This window comes from Malaclemys terrapin, chromosome 11, assembly GCF_027887155.1.
Source record: "Malaclemys terrapin pileata isolate rMalTer1 chromosome 11, rMalTer1.hap1, whole genome shotgun sequence".
Taxonomy (NCBI): domain Eukaryota; kingdom Metazoa; phylum Chordata; order Testudines; family Emydidae; genus Malaclemys; species Malaclemys terrapin.
Window position 1 is genome coordinate 44,554,480 of NC_071515.1, and position 20,316 is coordinate 44,574,795.

The window sequence follows — 20,316 nt, forward strand, 5'->3', positions numbered from 1 at the left end:
TTGGGGGGGAGGGACAAGAAGTTTTACCAACATTAAATAATTTGTCCAATAATTTTTTGGAAGAACTCTAATATTAGAAAGAATACTAAGGTTGTAAAGTCAACCACTCAAAAATTAAGACATGCCAGAATCAAAACTGCCAGAATCATGCAACCTTAATTCCCCTCCCCTTGTGGATATGCATTAGAACAGTCTTTCATTACATGATCACAATCTATTCTTTCTACATGACCCCTGCCTCATTCAGTGCACAGAACGGACAGTGAATGAGAGAGAGGGTATCAGAAAGTGAACGGGTGTTTAAGGTTGTAAATTGGGACCCAGTAGAGCTGAACTCTTTCAGCTCTGCTTCAAACTTGCTGTGTGATGCTGGACAAGACTATCACAACATGTACATGCAAGGGAGCTGAATTAAGCTCTAATATTTGTATTATTAATTTGACAAGGCTGCCCTTTTACTGAAGTTCTATACACTGTGTTATTAAGAGATTTTCTTACCTTCTTCCAGTATAATATAGAATAGAATAATAATTGTTAGGTGTGAATTGAATGGTTCTTTTTTCCCCCCTCCAGAACAAATTCCAAGGCATGGTATTTGATTTTGTGACAAAACAAGTATTTGATATTGGCATCATGATTCTTATCTGCCTTAACATGGTCACCATGATGGTAGAAACAGATGATCAGAGTGATGAGATGCAAACTATTTTACAGCGGATTAACCTGGTGTTTATTGTCCTTTTCACTGGAGAATGTGTTCTGAAACTGATTTCACTCCGTTATTACTACTTCACCATAGGCTGGAACATTTTTGATTTTGTGGTTGTCATTCTCTCCATAGTAGGTAAGAATTGTTTGTTAAATTAAAAAGAGGCTAAAATGAGTGGAAGATGAAAATTTACTTAAGGTGCTTCATGTTTGGCTTTTGCTATTACAATGCTTACAATTAAGTTGTTTAGCTTTTCATTTCCTGTAACTTTATCTAGAGTAATCATCAAAATTCTTATATTCAGCCATCACCATAGTATCTGACTATATTAGGAATAATTTGTAAGAGAGAATTGATAAGAACTTCTTCTATTGCCATTCTCAGTGTCAGAAATTACACATTATCCACTCTTGAACTATCAGATCTCTTTTACATAAGATATATTAAAAATTAAAGTAAAACCTATACAGTACATTTACTTGACATATGAAATGTTAGTAATCATATAAAACATGACTGAATGATTTGGAAGTCTTTGCAATCCTCCATCATTCTGATACTGTAGTACAGAAAGATTAAATTGCTGTAAAATATTTTCCCCTTACTTACTAGCTGTTTTGTTTTTACAGGTATGTTTCTAGCAAAGGTGATCGAAAAATATTTTGTGTCCCCCACCTTGTTCAGAGTTATCCGACTCGCCAGAATAGGTCGAATCCTGCGTCTCATTAAGGGAGCTAAAGGGATCCGCACTCTGCTTTTTGCTTTGATGATGTCTCTTCCTGCTTTGTTTAACATTGGTCTCCTGCTTTTCCTGGTCATGTTTATCTATGCTATATTTGGAATGTCCAACTTTGCCTACGTTAAGAGGGAAGCAGGGATTGATGACATGTTCAACTTCGAAACTTTTGGCAACAGCATGATCTGCCTATTTCAGATTACCACGTCAGCTGGTTGGGATGGCTTGTTAGCACCAATTCTTAACAGTGGAGAACCAGACTGTGATCCTAATAAACCTCACCCAGGAAGCTCTGTTAAAGGAGACTGTGGTAACCCTTCAGTTGGGATTTTCTTTTTTGTCAGTTATATTATCATCTCATTTCTAGTTGTAGTAAACATGTATATTGCTGTTATTTTGGAGAACTTCAGTGTTGCTACAGAAGAAAGTGCCGAGCCCTTGAGCGAGGACGACTTTGAGATGTTCTATGAGGTTTGGGAAAAATATGATCCAGATGCAACCCAGTTCATGGAATTTGCAAAACTGTCTGATTTTGCAGCTGCACTTGATCCTCCTCTTCATTTACCAAAACCAAACAAAGTTCAGCTTATTGCAATGGATCTGCCCATGGTGAGTGGTGACAGAATTCACTGCCTTGACATCTTGTTTGCTTTTACAAAGCGTGTTTTGGGGGAAAGTGGAGAGATGGATGCACTTCGAATACAAATGGAAGACCGGTTTATGGCATCCAATCCTTCAAAATCCTCCTATGAACCAATTACAACCACATTAAAACGAAAACAAGAGGAGGCATCTGCTGTCATTATTCAGCATGCTTTCAGACGTTACCTTTTAAAACGAACAGTAAAACAGGCTTCATTTGCATACAACAAAAATAAAATCCAAGGAGGGATTGGTCAATGTATCAAAGATGAAATTCTTATTGACAAGTTAAATGAAAATTCATTTACAGAGAAAACAGACATGACCACCTCAACAGCAGTTTGTCCACCTTCCTATGATTGTGTAACAAAGCTAGTAAAAGAAAAACATGAAAAGGAAGACAAAGATGTCAGAAAGAAGGAAAAATAAAATGCAAGGAAACAATTCTGTTTGTCTGAAAAGTTGTTTACAGCCTGTGAAGGTGATGTGTTTGTGTCCACAGGACTCCTGTAGGAGGTCTATGCCAAACAGACAGTTTTTAAAAATATACTGTATACATAAGGTCAGTGCCTATAACAAGACAGTGACCCCTTGTCAGTAAACTGTGACTATAATATGGGGAAACAACCTTGACTGGAGGTTACCATTTTCACTACCAGCTGACACTGCTGAAGAGGAGAGAAAAAATGGCTACTCAGACTGTAGGGACCAGTTAAAGGGGTGAAAACCAATAAATTTTTGTGTGTTTAGCATAAAACAATACAGTAACTGTATCCACTGTTTGCATTTCAACTGCCACGTTTGTCATATTTTTACAAAATCTGTGTTGGTGGAGTCATCTTTTTTTTTAATCATATGTTGATTATATGTAACTATTTTTGTAAATGGGGTTTATGTTGGGGAAGGGTTAAGTATTACTTTACAGGTATGAGGACCAGGTGTTCTATAATATGACTCTCTAATATACACACAGAAATTATTTGCATGAAGGCATGCTGCACTTATAGATCATGCATGAAAAACATTGAGTCACAGAGAACAACAGATTTTTAACTACTCTGTGTTTCTGGGAGGGAGTAATAAATTCTGAGGTGCTTAATTAATGTATTCATGTTGTGTCACATCAGACGAGTCTTTATATGCCTGTAAAGTTCTCTATAATCCACAAGAACAGAACAGATGGATTATTTTTACACAGACCATTAAATCTCAGCAAGTGCAAACTTCATTGTAAGGTCTGGAGTCCAAGGTTTTATGTCTTCGTCAAATGGTTTTCTGAATAAAAATATTAAAAGAATCTGCCCTATAAAACAGAATTGACCAAAACGAACCCTTTATAAAATTGTTCTGCTTTATCCTGCAGTATTGTTTGGCCATCTTCAGCTCTCAGTAAGGTTGACATTGTATATGTTAATGAAAAGCCCTCTGTTATGTAAATAGTAATTTTACCCTGTGGTGCATGTTTGAGCAACCAAATAATGACATGAGCACATTTATTGCATCAAATATGTACCACAATAAGTGTAGTGTGCAAGCTTTCAACAGGTACAAGTATGTATTCTCTACCATTATAGATAGTTTGGATGCTATCAATGCATGTTTATACTGCCTATGCTGCTGTTCTTTCAACAGTCCAGAATTCTTAATTATGGGAAACCATACATCAGAGGTAAAGAGAAACAAATTGTTCAACAAGACCTCATTTCTTCACATCATTAAGCAATAGTTTGCACCTAATTCAAGAGCTTTTTTGTTTTAAATTTTTAAATCTTAAGTGAAAACATATGGTGTATAGCAAAACTGTACAGATGTGTTGCAAACTGCTAAACCTGTTGAAAATAATGTGGTTAGAATTTTATAAGCAAATATAAATATTGTAAAAAAACCATTTTATTTTATTTTTCAGCATTATGTACATAATATAAGAAATGAATTTTATCTTCAGGTTGATGTCACAGCCATTTTTATTACTTTCTGACCACAGCACTTTTTCATGGAAGAACTTCAGAAAATAAGAAATGAAGACAAGAATGGGTAGTTGTAGGTTTCTGCTTTTTTACTATATTTGAAAACATTTCCATTTGAAATAATTTGATAATTTCTGCAAAAGAAGTGCACAATTTGCTTGATAACAAAAGGCTATATTTTTTGCTTTGGAAAAGGATGCAAAGTTTTGTTTGAATTTCTAGCAGTGCCTGCATCAGAATTTTAAAATATCCTTTTTCCTTCACAGAATCCTTTATCTTTTCCAGGGTTTATTTACATATATTCTTTTTGATTCATGCTGCATTAGAACTACTATTAATATAATCTGGGTCCACAATATTTTTTCACAAAAACAAAGTAGCAAAATTGTATAATCAAACACATCAGGACATTTTATGTTTCTTACACAGGAAAATTACATATAGACTTCTTTTATTAAAACTATTGACTTATACTGTATTAGTGAACTGCATGCAGGAAGATGCTATTACCCTAACTGATGCTAAACAACATTATTAATGCGCCAAAATAATAAAGATTACATTTTTTATTGTATTCCCTTGTCTGTTTTTATTAACTAAAATTAATATAAGATCAAAGTTATTATACTACAGTGCATAAGGATCTGATCCTGCATACCATTACAACCAGGTATAGTGCTTACTATCAGTCAGAAATCTATTGCTGTCACTGGGCTGTACCCCTTAAGTAGTACTGCCACTGATAATGTTCACAGGATCTTGTAATAAAATAGAGTAACAAAAATACAAAAGGGATATAATATTTGGTGGGAGGAAACAGATCTAATGTGAATAGGAACTTGATTAAGATTACAATGACAAAGTTATTTTTGTATAATACTCCACCTCTTTTATAACTTCACAGCTATTTTTTTCCCTTTCAAAGGGTCTGTTCCTGGCACCCTTACTCAAGCTGAGTAGCTCCAGAAATCAATGGAGTTACTTACATATTGCCAAAACATTCTCCCACCTCTGTGGGTATCTGCATGGGTGGGAGAGCAGCCTCCCTGGTGCCGCCACATCCCTATCCTGTGGCGTGTTGGTAGAGAATAGACTCAGCCTTGGCTTGATCTCACAAATACATCAGCAAGCCCAACTGTACCACTACCATGTACCAGGTATAGTCTTGTCTTAGGGTATGTCTACACTACAAAATTACTCCGATTTTACAGAAATCGATTTTTGGGAACAGATTGTATAAAGCAGAGTGCATGCGTCCACACTAAGCACATTAATTCCGCGGTGTGCGTCCATAGTACCGTGGCAAGCGTTGACATTCCAAGCGGTGCACTGTGGTAGCTATCCCACAGTTCCCGCTGCTCATTGGAATTTTGGGTTGAGCTCCCAATGCCTGATGGGGCCGAAAATTTGTCGCGGGTGGTTATGGGTAAATGTTGTCAGTAAACCCTTCCTCCGTGAAAGCAACAGCAGACAATCATTTCGCGCCCTTTTCCCTGGATTGCCCGATCAGACGCCATAGCATGGCAAGCATGGAGCCCATTCAGCTCACCGCAGTAGTTATGAGCATTGTAAACACCTCGCGCATTATCGTGCAGTTTATGCAGAACCAGAAGCTGAAAAACCAGGCAAGGAAGCGACGGCAGCATGGTGATGAGAGTGATGAGGACATGGACACAGACTTCTCTCAAAGTGCGGGCCCCGGCAATGTGGACATCATGGTGTTAATGGGGCAGGTTCATGCTGTGGAATGCCAATTCTGAGCCCGGGAAACAAGCACAGACTGGTGGGATCGCATAGTGTTGCAGGTCTGGGATGATTCCCAGTGGCTCCGAAACTTTTGCATGCGTAAGGACACTTTCATGGAACTTTGTGACTTGCTTTCCCCTGCCCTGAACCGCAAGAATACCAAGATGAGAGCAGCCCTCACAGTTCACAAGCGAGTGGAGATAGCTCTCTGGAAGCTTGCAACGCCAGCCAGCTACCAGTCAGTCAGGAATCAATTTGGAGTGGGCAAATCTAAAGTGGGGGTTGCTATCATGCAAGTAGCCAATGCAATTACTGAGCTGCTGCCATCAAAGGTAGTGACTCTGGGAAATGTGCAGGTCATAGTAGATGGCTTTGCTGCAATGGGATTCCCTAACTGTGGTGGGGCGATAGACGGAACCCATATCCCTATCTTGGGACTGGATCACCAAGGCAGCCAGTACATAAACCGCAAGGGGTACTTTTCAATGCAAGCACTGGTGGATCACAAGGGACATTTCACCAACATCAACGTGGGATGGCCGGGGAAGGTTCATGACGCTCACGTCTTCAGGAACTCTGGTCTGTTTAAATGGCTGCAGGAAGGGATTTACTTCCCAGACCAGAAAATAACTGTTGGGGATGTTGAGATACCTATAGTTATCCTTGGGGACCCAGCCTACCCCTTAATGCCCTGGCTCATGAAGCCGTACACAGGCACCCTGAACAGTAGTAAGGAGCTGTTCAACTATAGGCTGAGCAGGTGCAAAATGGTGGTAGAGTGTGCATTTGGACGTTTGAAGGGTCGCTGGTGCAGTTTACTGACTCGCTCAGACCTCAGCAAAACCAATATCCCATTGTTATTGCTGCTTGCTGTGTGCTCCACAATCTCTGTGAGAGTAAGGGGGAGACATTTATGGTGGGGTGGGCGGTTGAGGCAAATCGCCTGGCCACTGATTATGCGCAGCCAGACAGCAGGGCAATTACAAGAGCACATCAGGAGGCGCTGCACATCAGAGAAGCTTTGAAAACAAGTTTCATGACTGGCCAAGGTACCGTGTGACAGTTCTATTTGTTTCTCCTTGATGAAAACCTGCCCCCTTAGTTGACTCTAATTCCCTGTAAGCCAACCGCCCTCCCACCTTCGATCACAGCTTGGAAATAAAGTCACTATTGTTTAAAAAACATGTATTCTTTATTAATTGATTATAAAAATAGGGAGATACCTCACAAGGTAGCCCGGGTGGGGTGGGGGAGGAGGAAAGGAAAAGGCCACTTCAATACTTGTTGAATGACAACCTTCTGTCCACTGGGGTGGAGTGGTTGGGTGCCCAGAGCCTCCGCCCCCACGTTCTTGGGCATCTGGGTGAGGAGGCAGCCATGGAACTTGGGGAGGAGGGAGGGTGGTTAAACAGGGGTTGCAGTGGCAGTCTCTCCAGCTGACATTCCTGAACCTCCACCAGACGCGGGATCATGTCCGTTTGTTCCCGCAGTAGCCCCAGCGTTGCATCCTGCCTCCTCTGATCTTCCTGCCGCCACCTCTCCTCACGTTCACTGGCCGCTTTCCTGTTCTGTGCTATTGCGTCCCTCCACACTTTCTGCTGAGCTCTTTCAGTGCGGGACAGCCTGCATGAGCTCAGAGAACATTTCATCGCATGTGCGTGTTTTTTTGCCGCCTTATCTGAGATAGCCTTTGGGACGGAGGAGGGAGGCTTGAAACATTTGCAGCTGCAGGAGGAAAAAAAGGGAGAGAAGATACATTTTACAGAACAATGGGTACACTCTTTCACGGTGAACAACACTATTCACATTACATAGTACATGTGATTTCAGTACAAGGTCATTTTTTGCATCTTATATTGAGTGCCTGCGGCTTTGGTGTTAGAGATCAAACACGCCGGGCAACAGAATTCAGCTTGCAGGCAGCCATGGTAAGCCATAGTCTTTCGGCTTCTGCAACCTTCATAACAGCAGCGCCCTCCTTTCCCATACCAAGCAAAACCCGTTGTTGTCCATTTAGGGCTGCGGTTTTTGTGTTAACGTGCAGCAGCAGAAACCAAACGAACCCCCTCCCCCCACATCCTTTTCTCTGGGATGACCGCTTTAACCCTCCCCCCACCGCAACGTGTGGCTGGTATCAGGGAAGATCCCTGCTAGCCAAACATGAACAGCTCAGCATGAAGCCCCCCCCATCCTTTTCTCTGCGATGATCGCTTTAACCCTTCCCCAACCGTGTGGTTGGTATCAGGGAAGATCCCTGCTAGCCAAACGCGAACGGCTCAGCGCCAATGCCTTCGCCCCCCTCACTGCTTGGCTAACTGTGGGGAGGATTTCTTTTCAGCCACAGGTAAACAGCCCAGTAGGAACAGCCACCTATGAATGTCCCCTTAATTAAATTCCCGTATTTTAACCAGGTTACCATGAACGATATCACTCTCCTGAGGATAACACAGAGAAATAAAGAACGGATGTTGCTTGAATGCCAACAAACACCGGGACCATATGCTGCCAGGCTTTGTCATGCAATGATACCAGATTACTTGCTACTAGCATGGCGTGGTAAGGTGTCCTACCATGGAGGACGGACTAAGGCTGCTCTCCCCAGAAACCTTCTGCAAAGGCTTTTAGAGTACCTCCAGAAGAGCTTCATGGAGATGTCCCTGGAGGATTTCCGCTTCATCCCCAGACACGTGAACAGACTTTTCCAGTATCTGTACTGGTCACGAATGCATCCCAAGTCCTCAGGGCAAATTAATCATTAAAAAACGCTTGCTTTTAAACCATGTTTTATATTTACAAAGGTACACTCACCAGAGGTCCCTTCTACAGCTTCATGGTCTGGAATACCACCTTGGGAGGGTATTTCAGTCAGGGTGAGAAAAAGATCCTGGCTGTCGGGGAGAATGGTGTGCTGTGTGCTCTCCTCAACCTCCTCCTCCTCCTCCTCCTCATCTTCCCCGCCTGCAAAATCCTTAGACATGGCAACTGAGAGTACTCCATCATCGGAGTCCACGGCCAAGGGTGGGGTAGTGGTGGTGGCCTCCCCTAGAATTGCCTGCAGCTCAGCATAGAAGCAGCATGTCTGGGGCTCTGTCCCGGAGCGTCCGTTTGATTCTTTGGCTTTCTGGTACGCTTGTCTCAGCTCCTTAAATTTCACGCGGCACTGTGTTGAGTCCCTGTTGTGGCCTCTGTCCCTCATGGCCTTGGAGATTTTTTCAAATGTTTTGGCATTCCGTCTTTTGGAACGGAGTTCTGATAGCACAGATTCATCTCCCCATACAGTGATCAGATCCAGTACCTCCCGTACGGTCCATGCTGGAGCTCTTTTTCGATTCTGGGACTGCATGGTCACCTGTGCTGATGAGCTCTGCATTGTCACCTGTGCTGATCAGCTCTCCACGCTGGGCAAACAGGAAAGGAAATTCAAAAGTTTGCGGGGCTTTTCCTGTCTACCTGGCCAGTGCATCCAAGTTCAGATTGCTGTCCAGAGCAGTCACAATGGTGCACTGTGGGATAGCTCCCAGAGGCCAATACCGTCTAATTGCATCCACACTAAGCCTAATTCGAACTGGCAATGTCGATTTCAGCGCTACTCCCCTCGTCGGGGAGGAGTACAGAAATCGATTTTAAGAGCCCTTTATGTCGACAAAAATGGCTTTGTTGTGTGGATGGGTGCAGGGTTAATTCGATTTAACGCTGTTAAAGTTGACCTAAACTCTTAGTGTAGACCAGGCCTTAGTGTACTTCACTACTGCCCTGAACAAGAAGGGAGCAATTGCATTTAATAATATGGTGGCAAAGGAGATTCTTATGGCACTCCACATGACAGCCCTTGGGGCAGAAGTGTGATTGCCCAACAATAACCTTTGGGATATCTCAGGAGTGATGCCCCTATAGTGTAGCCCAATCTACTATTTCCATGGACTATGGATGTGTCAGCCACCTTTCATAAGCCAGTATTGAAGACAGCTGATAGATCTGATAATGTCAGAATTCCTATTGATAAGGGTCAAGAAAGCTGGAAGCATCCAGCTACTCTGAGTACTCACCATAACATGTTCCATAATCCTGACCAAAAAGTAGAAAATTAGCTACTGGTTGATAGTTGCATAGACTATCAGTATCAAGAGACGCATTTAGGAGCAGAAGCCAAGGACATGCTTCCTTTAAACTACAGTAAAAGCAATTGAGAGCTAGCCATCCCTAAAGGGGGTATTGACACTATCCACCAGTAAAGGACCTCGTACTTTCTTTCTAGCCTTCATCCAGTGGGAATGACAAGGATCCAATGCACAGATTGTGACAAGAAGTTTTTCTTCTAAAACAGCCAGAATCTTTGTAAGTGACACCACCTGGAATTAAAGCAGAGATGATCTAGCATTTATTCATTCCACATAGTGCCCTGCCTCCAGGGACAGAACACAGCTCATTTCTAATCTGATTAATTTTATCATATTTTAAGGTATAACACAACCCAATGGCTGGAAGCTGAAGTTGGGCAAAGTGAGACTGAATAATAAGGTGCAGATTTTTGACAGTGAGGATAATTAACCATTGAACAATTTTACTAAGGGTCGTGGTGGATTCTCCATCACTGACAGTTTTTGAAATCAAGACTGGATGTTTTTCGGGAAGTTCTATGGCCTGTGGTATACAGGAGGTCAGACTAGATTATCACAATGGTCCCTATGGCCTTGGAATCTATTAATTTGTGAATCAGAAATTTCCTCACAACACAATCATCAACAAAATGGAGACTGTCTCACTTAGCCAGGTTGTTCACCATCCAGAACAAATCTGTTGCTTGTGATTTTGGAGATGCCACAGTTCCACAGCATAAGAATTCAAAAATATCTTTATAATTCATAGATTTTAAATTCAGATGGAACTATTATAATCATCTAGTTTGACTTCCTGCATTACACAGGCTATAGAATGTCACCTAATAATTCCTGCTATCCAGGGTGGATAAAAATCAATGATTTTTTTTTAAATCAGATTTGATTTAAATTGGATTTTTTTATAAAATGCTTTTTGAGGAAAAAACCTAGCTAAAGGTAGTTTTAAGTAAGATACGTTATAGCTCAAAGATATCTCATCATGGAATAGGGATTATAAATTCTAATTCTATAGTATGAGACAATATATTCATGTAATGTTTAAGAAAAGTTTTGTAACTGAGTTCCAATAGGTCATGGATTAGGGACCCAATTTTACGGGGTTCCAGGGGCTTCTATACAGATTATTTAGGTTAATCTTTCTATCTATCTAATGGGACTCAGTGCTCTGTCTAGAAGATACCATCAGAGATGCTTAGTTTTGCAGTTCTCAAACTGTGGATTTGTGTCTCCAGAGATAACATTCTTGTTAACAGCAAAAATGTTTTAAAATAAATAAATAATATATAGAGGTGAGAAATAAGAGACCTCACCCTATTGTCCCTCTGCAAATTTGTGTACACAGAGTCAATCCCTTACCACTTTCTTTAAACTGCAAAGTTTCAAAAAGTTCAATGATTGTTGGGGGCGGAATAGATCTAGACAAGGAGAAGAAGTCTGGAGATAAATGTGAGAAGGGAGGGACAGGCTGTAGAAACAAAAGTGAAACTGTTTGAGCAGCATATTCCAGAAGTCTTGAGGTCTTTCTGAGTGTAGCCTTCATTGATTCATTGATTTCCCTAGAAGGGAAAACCTATAATGGCAGCAGGCAATAAGAGAGACCTAGTTTGGGAATATTTTAATGAAGTTCCTCTACCTGTGGGTAAGACAGTCATGCGTGCAAAATGCAAACAGTGCAACAAAGAAATGCAAGGCCTGGTTGCCCGAATGAAACAACATCATGAGAAGTGTTCCTTCTCAGGAGGAAGCTAGGTTGAAGATGATGAAAGGAACATGTCTGAACATGCAGGATCTTCAGGTTGGTAAACTTTTTGATTTCATACTTCTTTCTTAAGGACTGCGTGTCTTCCTTCTGGACTATTCTTGAATTCTCTTGTTTCAGCAAAGAATATAGTTGTTACTCTATGGTATTATCATTTTAGATGCAGTTGGAATAAAAAATAGAGCTAAAATAGGCAGATCTTCCTTTTACAATTTCACCTTTAAAAGTAGTACTGAGTGTCAGTGAATGCAATGAGTAATACTAAATGAGCAGTATGGTAACAATAATTAAATAACTGCATTGACTTATTTTGTTTAGGAGAATCCACCTTCAAGATCACCATCATTTTCTATAGTTTCAGAGTTATCTGCCAATGATAGTGTTTCAGTCACATCATATATGTCACACAGCCACAGTATATCATGTGTAGCAAAAAGATACATCATCCAGAAACAACCATAGATAAGTTTGTGATAACAACCAGCAGATTACAGAAAAAGGTAATTGTTGAAAAAATTGCTCAGTTTGTTTATGCAACAAACTTTCCTTTCTGTATGATTGAGAACCCACACTTCATTAACATGGTTCAGTCATTAAGACCTGGATACAGTCCACCCAACAGAGCACATGTCGCAGGCAAATTGCTGGATAAAGTGTCTGAAAGAGAAATTGAGCAGTGTGCAAAAGGTCTAGAGGGTGAAATTGTTAACCTGAGCCTTGATGGGTGGAGCAATGTCCACAATGATCATGTTGTATGTGCTTGTGTGACAACAGAAGAAGGGGGTGTCTTCCTTACAGAAACAATTGACACATCAGGAAATGCACACACAGCAGAATATTTACAAGAAGTAGCAGTAAAAGCTATAAGAAACTGTGGGAAAAATTCAAATGTCTAGTACGCAGCTTGGTCACAGACAATGCTGCAAATATATCCAAGATGAGAAGAAATTTAGAAGAGAGTCCCAAGCTAGTAACATACGGTTGCAGTGCTCATTTGATGCACCTCCTAGACAAAGACTTCAGTGTTCCAGAAATAAAGGTTAATGTTATTGAAATTGCCAAATACTTTTGTATCAACAACTTTGCAGCAGCTGCTCTGAAAAATGTGGGAGGAACCAAGCTAACTCTCCCACAAGACATGCTATCGAACTCCGTAGTGGACTGTTTTGAGCACTATATCAAGAACTGGCCCAATCTGATGACAGTTTGTGAACAAAATCGTGAAAAAATAGATGGCACTGTCACAGCTAAAGTTCTCAACATTGGGCTTAAGAGAAATGATGAACGCATGCTGAGTACCCTGAAGTCTATTTCTGTAGCCTTGAACAAAATGCAGGGAAATAGCTGTGTTATTGCTGATGCTGTTGAAATTTGGAAGGAACTGAAATCTTAAAAAGAGAAATATGCAATGACAGAATTAAATTAAAAGCATTAAAAAAACAAATGGGACAAGCACTATCTCCAGCTCATTTTCTTGCAAATATTCTCAATACTCAGTACCAGGGTCAAACTTTAACTGCTGAAGAAGAGGAGTTGGATATGACATGGACATCCAGCAATCATCCCTCCATAATGCCAACTATAATAAACTTCAGAGCTAAGGGTGAACCATTCAAGAAATATATGTTTGCTGATGATGTTTTAAAGAAAGTCACACCAGTGAACTGGTGGAAGTCACTTAACACTTGGATTCAGGGACTGTTGAAGTGATAATCTCACTTTTAACAACAGTAGCTTCTTCTGCCAGTGTAGAAAGAATATTTTCTTCCTTTGGACTAATTCACTCCAAATTGAGAAATCGTTTGGGACCTGAAAAAGCAGGAAACCTTGTTTTTCTTTTCCAGATTATGAACAAACAGGAAAATGAAGGTGAAGACGACTGAGTTAGCTGCAGAAGCCAATATTTTAAGTTTCTCATGTTGACCTGGCTGACATAGTTGATTTAATTTTTGTTTTTTTTTAAATGTTTCATTTAACTATTTTAGTTAAAAACAATTTTAACAAAAACAAACCTGATTTTAAAAAACTTGAATATTTAACTAAAAATTCAAAATTTAATATGCTTGTTTCATTAAAATAGTATATGTTTGCTGTTGAAGAAAAAAATCCAGAATACATAACGTTGTTGTTTTAGTTAAATAAAACAATTTAAATGTCTGTCTGGTGATGTTCTCCTCCTAATACAGCTTGGCAAGAAAATCCTTCAAATATTAATGATTAACCTGTTGAATTGGAGATAATTCACCTCCCAATGACTTCATAAATATCTGCTTCAATTACCTTTGGTAAATGAAATAACCAAACAATCATTCGTTTTCTGATATAGCTGTAAAACTAATCTGAAAAGTTTTCAAAATAAATCACTTGAAAACGTATAGTGTGTACCTTCTAAAAATGAAACCTACATCTATCTCTGAGTTGTGAAGAATATGTATTAAGGTTGTAACAACCAACAAGAATGCACTTTTATGTAGAAATCCATGATTAAATTGAGTCCTCCTGACTGGTGACTTAAATAAATCCACTCTGCTGCTATCATGGCCATAACGTCTGATTTAGCTAGAATATATATTTTTTAAAATACATCCAATCTTGATTTAAAAATTCAGTGGAGAAACAGTAGATTGTTTCAATGGTTAATAAATGTCACTATTAAACATTTCTACACTATATTTAGTTTGAATTTGATGCAATCAGCCTCTTCAAAAATTTCAGCCACCTGTGCTGTATCTATTCTTCCAATTTCTTCATCTGTCACAGGTCCCCTGTAAACCACAGTGACCTATGAGGACAAAACTAGGGAGAAAGATGTCTAGAAACCACTCTCCCAACAGTTGATGACAAAAGATGATAAAATTATACTACACCTATTATTTTCCCTCAGATCCCTTGGGAAACAACTTGAATATGCAACCCCCTGGAATAATAATTCCTATTTGTGACCATGAAATTCTGACCCAACACAAAAATTTTATCATTTTCATAAGTGGTTCTCAAACATTTTCCATTTGCAATCCAAAAACCACCTGTTGTCTCTTGCCATTTACTCACCCATCCTACAATCCTCTCCTCTTGGACTGGGTGAGATGCAAGAAGAAACCAAAGGGTTGTAAGCTTAGTGAACTGCAGCAAAAAAAAAAAAAAAAAAAAAACCTGTCTGATTTTGTGTGTTTGTGAATGTTGGTGGGATTTTTCCTGGGGTGCATGGCTTCTTTGTGTAGCTTTTGGAGACGCTTGGTGCTGGTTGTGGGGCTAGCAGACTTTCTGGGTGAAGGCGCATCCCCACGCACTGAGTGGAAAGCTGAGCAGGGAGTGTTGAGAAGCTTTCTCTGGATTGGGTAGGAGGCTGACTTCTAGTGACCATGGGATTTTGCTGCTTTTTTATTCCATCAGAGTATGAGCCAGTGATCAACCCCTTGTGACCTGCTTGCTAGTCATACCAGCCAGTTAGGAAGTCCTGATCTCTGTGGGTTTTAGACACTGAACATTATCACGCTCAGTGCCTCGTAATACAGCACTGAGGAACTTTATGAGATCACCCACCAACATCACAATGCAACGGAGCAGTCTCCAATCCAGAACTTGTTCAATCCTAACTTCATCCTGGGACTCACATACTAGTAGTCTCACAATATTTGGGGCAGGAGACCTGAGCATATTTCAGTTTACTAAGGAGACTGGCAACAATTCTGGATATCTGACATGCCCCTCCAAAATCAAACCAAATCAGCCAGAAGGGCAGTTCACTTCTGCCAGCTTTGGAAGATGTACCAGCCATAACCTCTAGGTGTATTTATGCAAAACCACTTAAATTAACTAGTAACTAAACTGGCAGTGTCAACTAACAAGACCTCAGAAAACCTAACACAAAACCCCAAAGCCTTGGTCTGAGCTGCTCCTGAGACAAAAACCTGTGTAAATACATAGTCATCGCAGTGTGAACTGAAGGTCATTAAATTCAGGATTTGTCAGACCGATGAGATGGAGAAAGTTTAAGAGAAAAGGACCTTTTGCTAAAAATGTCTGCTTCCTAATTGCATAAATGTGGGGACACCAAAGCTGATCCCAGTTGAGCCAAACTGACTACTTGACCCAAAGCTTGTGCAGAATATGAAGTACAGATATAATAAATTCCATTGGAGATATGCCACTTAAACAGGAATATTAGAAACAGTTTGAGTTTGTTGGTCTCTAAAAATTTCACATTTTCTCTAAATTGACTCAGAAGTCCATTGATTTATCTGATAGCGGAATGGAAAAATCAGAGGTTACCAGCTGCAGAAAAGTGGTAGTGCAGATTTTTGTTTTGTTTTGCTGAAACAGTCCTTTTCCAAAACTCTTTATTCCAGAAAGAACTACCTAATTCACCTGTATTACTTCAAATGGTTAACCTAAGGCTACACTTCTAATTAGATAGTCAATCCTCTGAAGCAAAACCACCTCGGGGTTGGTATTTTGTTTTTAGCACTACTTGGTATAAATGAATCTGTCCTGCTTAAGAAACTCTCTGATCATTCTGTAATGTAATACCTTTCAGAGTAGTAGCCGCAAAAAGAACAGGAGTACTTGTGGCACCTTAGAGACTAACAAATAAATTATGCTCAAATAAATTTGTTAGTCTCTAAGGTGCCACAAGTACTCCTGTTCTTTTTCAGTAATACCCTGCAGCTGGAAATCAACTTCCATCCTCCAGCTCATTGACAAACAGGGACCCGCTATCGCCCTACAACCCCCCCCCCCCCCCCCGAACACCCAACACGACAAATCAACATGCCTGGCTCGTGCCCCTTGTTCACCAAACCCTACTTGAATCTCTTCCCACTGCCCAGCCTTGGTGTAAGGGGATTGTTGCCCCCTTACTAACACTCAGTGGGGGTGTTTTGGTTGCTAGCTCCCAGCACTAAAAGGGGAAGAGTCGATGGCAAATCAGGAGCCTGAGACTGACAGTCCCCAGGAACAATGGGGAGAGGCCAATGCTCCAGCTCAGCCTGATTGACAGTGCGGGCAGGCTAATCAGAGAATCAGGAGGCCGGGGGGTCCCATCCTCCCTGTGAACTGGAATTGCCTGGGTCAGACAGAGTGGGGCCGAGCTAAGGAGAGAGCAGGGGCCCGAGCTGAGCTGGGGAGCAGAGCTGCAGCCCCAAAGCCAGAGCACAGCCCAGAGAGAGCAGACCTGTCCTGGGGGCAGAGCTGTAGCAACCAGAGCCAGAGGGGCCAGACAAGCATCCAGGAAGCAGGTCAGAGCTGGGAGCAGTCACAGAAGCAGCCTGCAGAGCAGACATGTCCTGGGAGCAGAGCTTTAGCAACCAGAGCCAGAGCGGCCAGAGAAGCAGCCCAGGGAGCTGAAGGCAGAGCAGCAGCAGCAGCCGTGCTGAGGCAGAGTGGAGCTGGAGCTGGGGCTGGAGCTGGAGCCGTCCGGAGCTGGGTGCGGTGAGCAGCTGGGGAGTGTGAGGGGGACCCTGGGCCCAGTGCAGGGCGACGCCTCAGCCAAGAGGCTCTGCAGGCCAGACTTGGAGGGGGATCATAACCCCGATCGGGCAGGGGCGATGCTGGAAAAAAGGGTCCTGCCACCTAGAGCCTGAGAGCGTGTGGCCACCGCCAGAGCAAGTGTCCAACCCGCAGCGTCTCTGCAGGACAGCCCGGGCCTGAGAAGGAGCCTGGGACCTACAAGGAACAGACTGTGAACTGCCCTGACGTTCCAGAGACACTGTTTGTGATGTTCCCTGCCACAGAGCAGGGTGATGTGTTTTCCTTTAACCTTTCCCCTTTTTTCTTATTTTTTTAAAATTAATTGTTAATTAAACAACTTGTATTTGCTTTAAATTGTATGAAATGATCAGTGGGTCAGGGAGGTGCCAATTGTAAAGAGAGTACCCTGGAGTGGGGACACTCTAGCCCCTGTCCTGGGTGACCACAGCAGGGTTGAGGGTCGAGCCCCCCAGGAATCCTGGGCCCAGCCTTGTCGGGGTTTACGAGGACTCTGCCAGACAGGAGAGTGGAAGGGGAGTCCTCAAGGGCAGGGAGGCCTCTGGGTAAAGGAAGTGGGAGCAAGGATTCAGATCTTTTCGCCAGCCCACTTCACCGGGGTAGTGCAGAAGCCAGGAAAGTTCCCCACAATAGCCGGACCATTCCCCCGCTTACATTGGCACCAGGGCCCTGGGGCTCAATGTTGCGCACTTGTCTCCCGGCCGAGTTCCCTCTGTCCACCGGATCCCTGGGCGCTGCCTGGGCCTGTCCCTGCCTGGCCAGTGTCCCCCTCTGGATCCCATTGTAACTGTCACCCTCACGCCCCTTCCGGGAGTCTCACAGGCCCCGCCAGCCGGTCCCCGGCTTGTTCCCGTCCCCGGGACAAACACCCGCCTGTCTCCAGCTCCGGCTCTCGTCCCAGCGCAACCGTCCAATCAACGCACGGCATTTTCCTGACTCCGCCCCTCTTCAACTATCCAATGGGGGCGGCTTTTTCCCTATGGCTCCGCCCCTCCTCGTTGCGAAACAACCAATGGAAATGTGCTCCCGCCCCACGCCCCAAACGCTGTTCACCGTCGCTTAGGTTACTGCTGTGGTAGCTGCGAGTTGCGGCCGGTGGCCATGGAGTCCTTGACGCAGCGGGTCAGTAATAGTGGCCTTGGTGCCGCCGCCTCTGGCGCGCTCGGCCGCTTCAGTCCCCCCTGCTCGCCCGAGACCGCGGCGGCCGCCTATCTCCCGCCGCCCGGGCCGGGCCCTTCCTCGGAGGGTGGGCTGGGGCGGGTAAGCGCTGCTGGGCGGGAGGGGCTCAGCTGTGCGCCGCCGGGGAGGCGCAGAGGCGATACGGAGCCGGCACGGTTGCGGCTGCAGCGTTTGGTGTAGGCGGGGAGAGGTGGGAGCCTGTCGGGGCGCAGGGAGGCCGCGGGCAGTCGCTGAAGGCGGTGGTCGCGCTCCGCTCAGCGCCGGACCGGTCGCTGGGGTGTTACAGTAACGCTTCCCTTTCAGGCGCTGATCAGCTACTACTGCCAGGAAGGGTACTTCCGGCACGTCCAGGTGGCTGCTAATGAGGCGCTCAAGAAGTTTGGCAACGACCCCGTGTTCCTGTTCTACCGCGCCTATGGCATGATGATGGAAGGTGACTGACTGCTTGTAGCTGCATCTTTGTTAAACGTTGAATGGGAAACCATCAGCTTCAAATCCAGGCCACTTCACTTCACTGACCCTTCCCCGACACCCGCCACCAGTTCCTGCGGTTTTACAACAATATTTAATTTTTTTAAAGAGTTATTATTAATGACTTGAATTTTAGAAGCTCCTGGAGGCCCCGGTTGAAATCAGGGTGGTTTCCGTGTGCTGCCAATGTAACAGATAGTCATTGCTCCCAAGAGTGCATAAGCTAAATAGATAAGACCAACAAAGGGTGGGAGGTGAAACAGATACACAGAAATAACTTGTTTTAAAGCTTTCTTGTTGGAGCTTGTTTTTTTTTATTTAACTAATCAGTCCAAATTGTGATCAACTGGAATAATTTTTATGTACTTTAAGTTTTGTATTATGGGGCTTTGTTTAGACTTACTGTTACTAGATCTACTTATTAAGTAGGTTTTGGAAAATGGAACTTTACAAAAAAAAAAAAAAAGTTGGAAGCACTCCACCTGTCCCTGAACTCAGGCCAGTCTGTCTTTTTACAATAACATTTTCCTATTTAAAAATACAAAAAAAAAAAAAAAGTGTGTTCCTCTTCCTGTTGCAGATATAGAAAATGCCTGGAAGGGGGAACCAGTGCCCAAAGTGCACTAAAAAGCACAATATAAAATGAATAAAGCAGGGGTGGGCCAACTTTTTGGCCTGAGAGCCACATCTGGGTGGGGAAATTGTATACAGGACCATGAATGTAGGACTGGGGCAGGAGGTTGGGGTGCAGGAGGGAGTGGGGTGCGGTGTGCACGAAGGGCTCTGGGCAAGCGGTTGGGGTGCAGGGGGTGCAGTGTGGGAGGGGGCTCAGGGCAGGGGGTTGGGGTGCAGGAGGGGTGCGGCAGGGGGCTCAGGGCAGGGGGTTGGAGTGCAGGAGGGGTTTGGGATACGGGCTCCGGCCCAATACTGCTTACCTCAAGTGGCTCTAAGGTGGCAGCAGGGCTAAGGCAGGCTTCCTGCCTGCCCTGACCCCGCGTCGCTCCCGGAAGTGGCCAGCTTGTCCGGCAGTGGCTCCTGGGGGTGGGGTTGGACAGGCGGCTCTGCTGTGCGCTGCCCTCGCCCGTGGGTACCAACCCTGAAGCTCTCATTGGCCGCGGTTCCCCGTTCCTGGCCAATGGGAGCTGGGGGGGGGGCAGTGCCTGCGGGCAAAGGCAGTGCAAGGAGCCCTCTGCCTCCCACTGTGTCCTCCTCCCCCTCCTCCAGGAGCCCTCTGCCTCCCACTGTGTCCTCCTCCCCCTCCTCCACGGGGCTGGCAATCCCACGGGCTGGATTGAAAGCCCTGACTGGCCGGATCCAGTCCGTGGGCCGTAGTTTGCCTTCCCCTGAAATAGGGAGTGGTTTTCACCTTTGGTGACTGGTAGAAATAAACCAAGACCACTTCCAGGTTCTCTCAGTATTAATATGCTTTTCTTTCTCCTATTACTGTATGGCAGATGTATGCCTGGAGTACACTAGGATATTAGTCAGTATAACCACATCGG

General features: G+C 43.5%; 3 protein-coding genes across 7 annotated transcripts in view; 2 read left to right on the plus strand and 1 right to left on the minus strand.

The window, feature by feature from the left end:
- Positions 1-4,628, plus strand: part of LOC128845543 (sodium channel protein type 1 subunit alpha) — a 177,588-nt gene extending 172,960 nt beyond the window's left edge. The window contains exons 26-27 of the mRNA XM_054044345.1: positions 574-844; positions 1,339-4,628. Of these exons, the coding sequence (XP_053900320.1) occupies positions 574-844; positions 1,339-2,516 (1,449 nt within the window). The 3' untranslated portion in view covers positions 2,517-4,628. The remainder of the gene's footprint in view (positions 1-573; positions 845-1,338) is intronic.
- Positions 4,629-6,976: 2,348 nt separating this feature from the next.
- On the minus strand, positions 6,977-18,030 carry LOC128845444 (zinc finger and SCAN domain-containing protein 29-like). 5 transcript variants are annotated; one of them, XM_054044176.1, is made up of 4 exons: positions 17,819-18,030; positions 14,729-14,800; positions 8,609-9,198; positions 6,977-7,525 (listed from the first exon to the last, which is right to left on the minus strand). In XM_054044176.1, exons 3-4 carry the CDS (start codon positions 9,168-9,170, stop codon positions 7,446-7,448), a joined length of 642 nt encoding a protein of 213 aa, XP_053900151.1. In that variant the 5' UTR covers positions 9,171-9,198; positions 14,729-14,800; positions 17,819-18,030; the 3' UTR covers positions 6,977-7,445. The 5 variants fall into 5 exon arrangements, with proteins under 5 accessions (XP_053900151.1, XP_053900153.1, XP_053900152.1 ...); XM_054044178.1 differs by lacking the exon at positions 17,819-18,030 and adding an exon at positions 16,851-17,421; XM_054044177.1 differs by lacking the exon at positions 14,729-14,800.
- Positions 18,031-18,265: 235 nt separating this feature from the next.
- The window catches only part of TTC21B (tetratricopeptide repeat domain 21B), an 86,698-nt gene continuing 84,647 nt past the window's right edge, over positions 18,266-20,316 (plus strand). Inside the window, exons 1-2 of the mRNA XM_054044848.1 lie at positions 18,266-18,286; positions 18,647-18,776. Of these exons, the coding sequence (XP_053900823.1) occupies positions 18,266-18,286; positions 18,647-18,776 (151 nt within the window). The remainder of the gene's footprint in view (positions 18,287-18,646; positions 18,777-20,316) is intronic.

Coding starts and splice junctions, on each gene's coding strand:
- LOC128845444 (XM_054044177.1), bottom strand. CDS start 9,170: ATGCAGAGCTCATCAGCACAGGTGACCATGCAGTCCCAGAATCGAAAA. Junction 7,526..8,608: donor AGCTGTAGAAGGGACCTCTG/GTGAGTGTACCT, acceptor TTCCTCCTGCAG/CTGCAAATGTTTCAAGCCTC.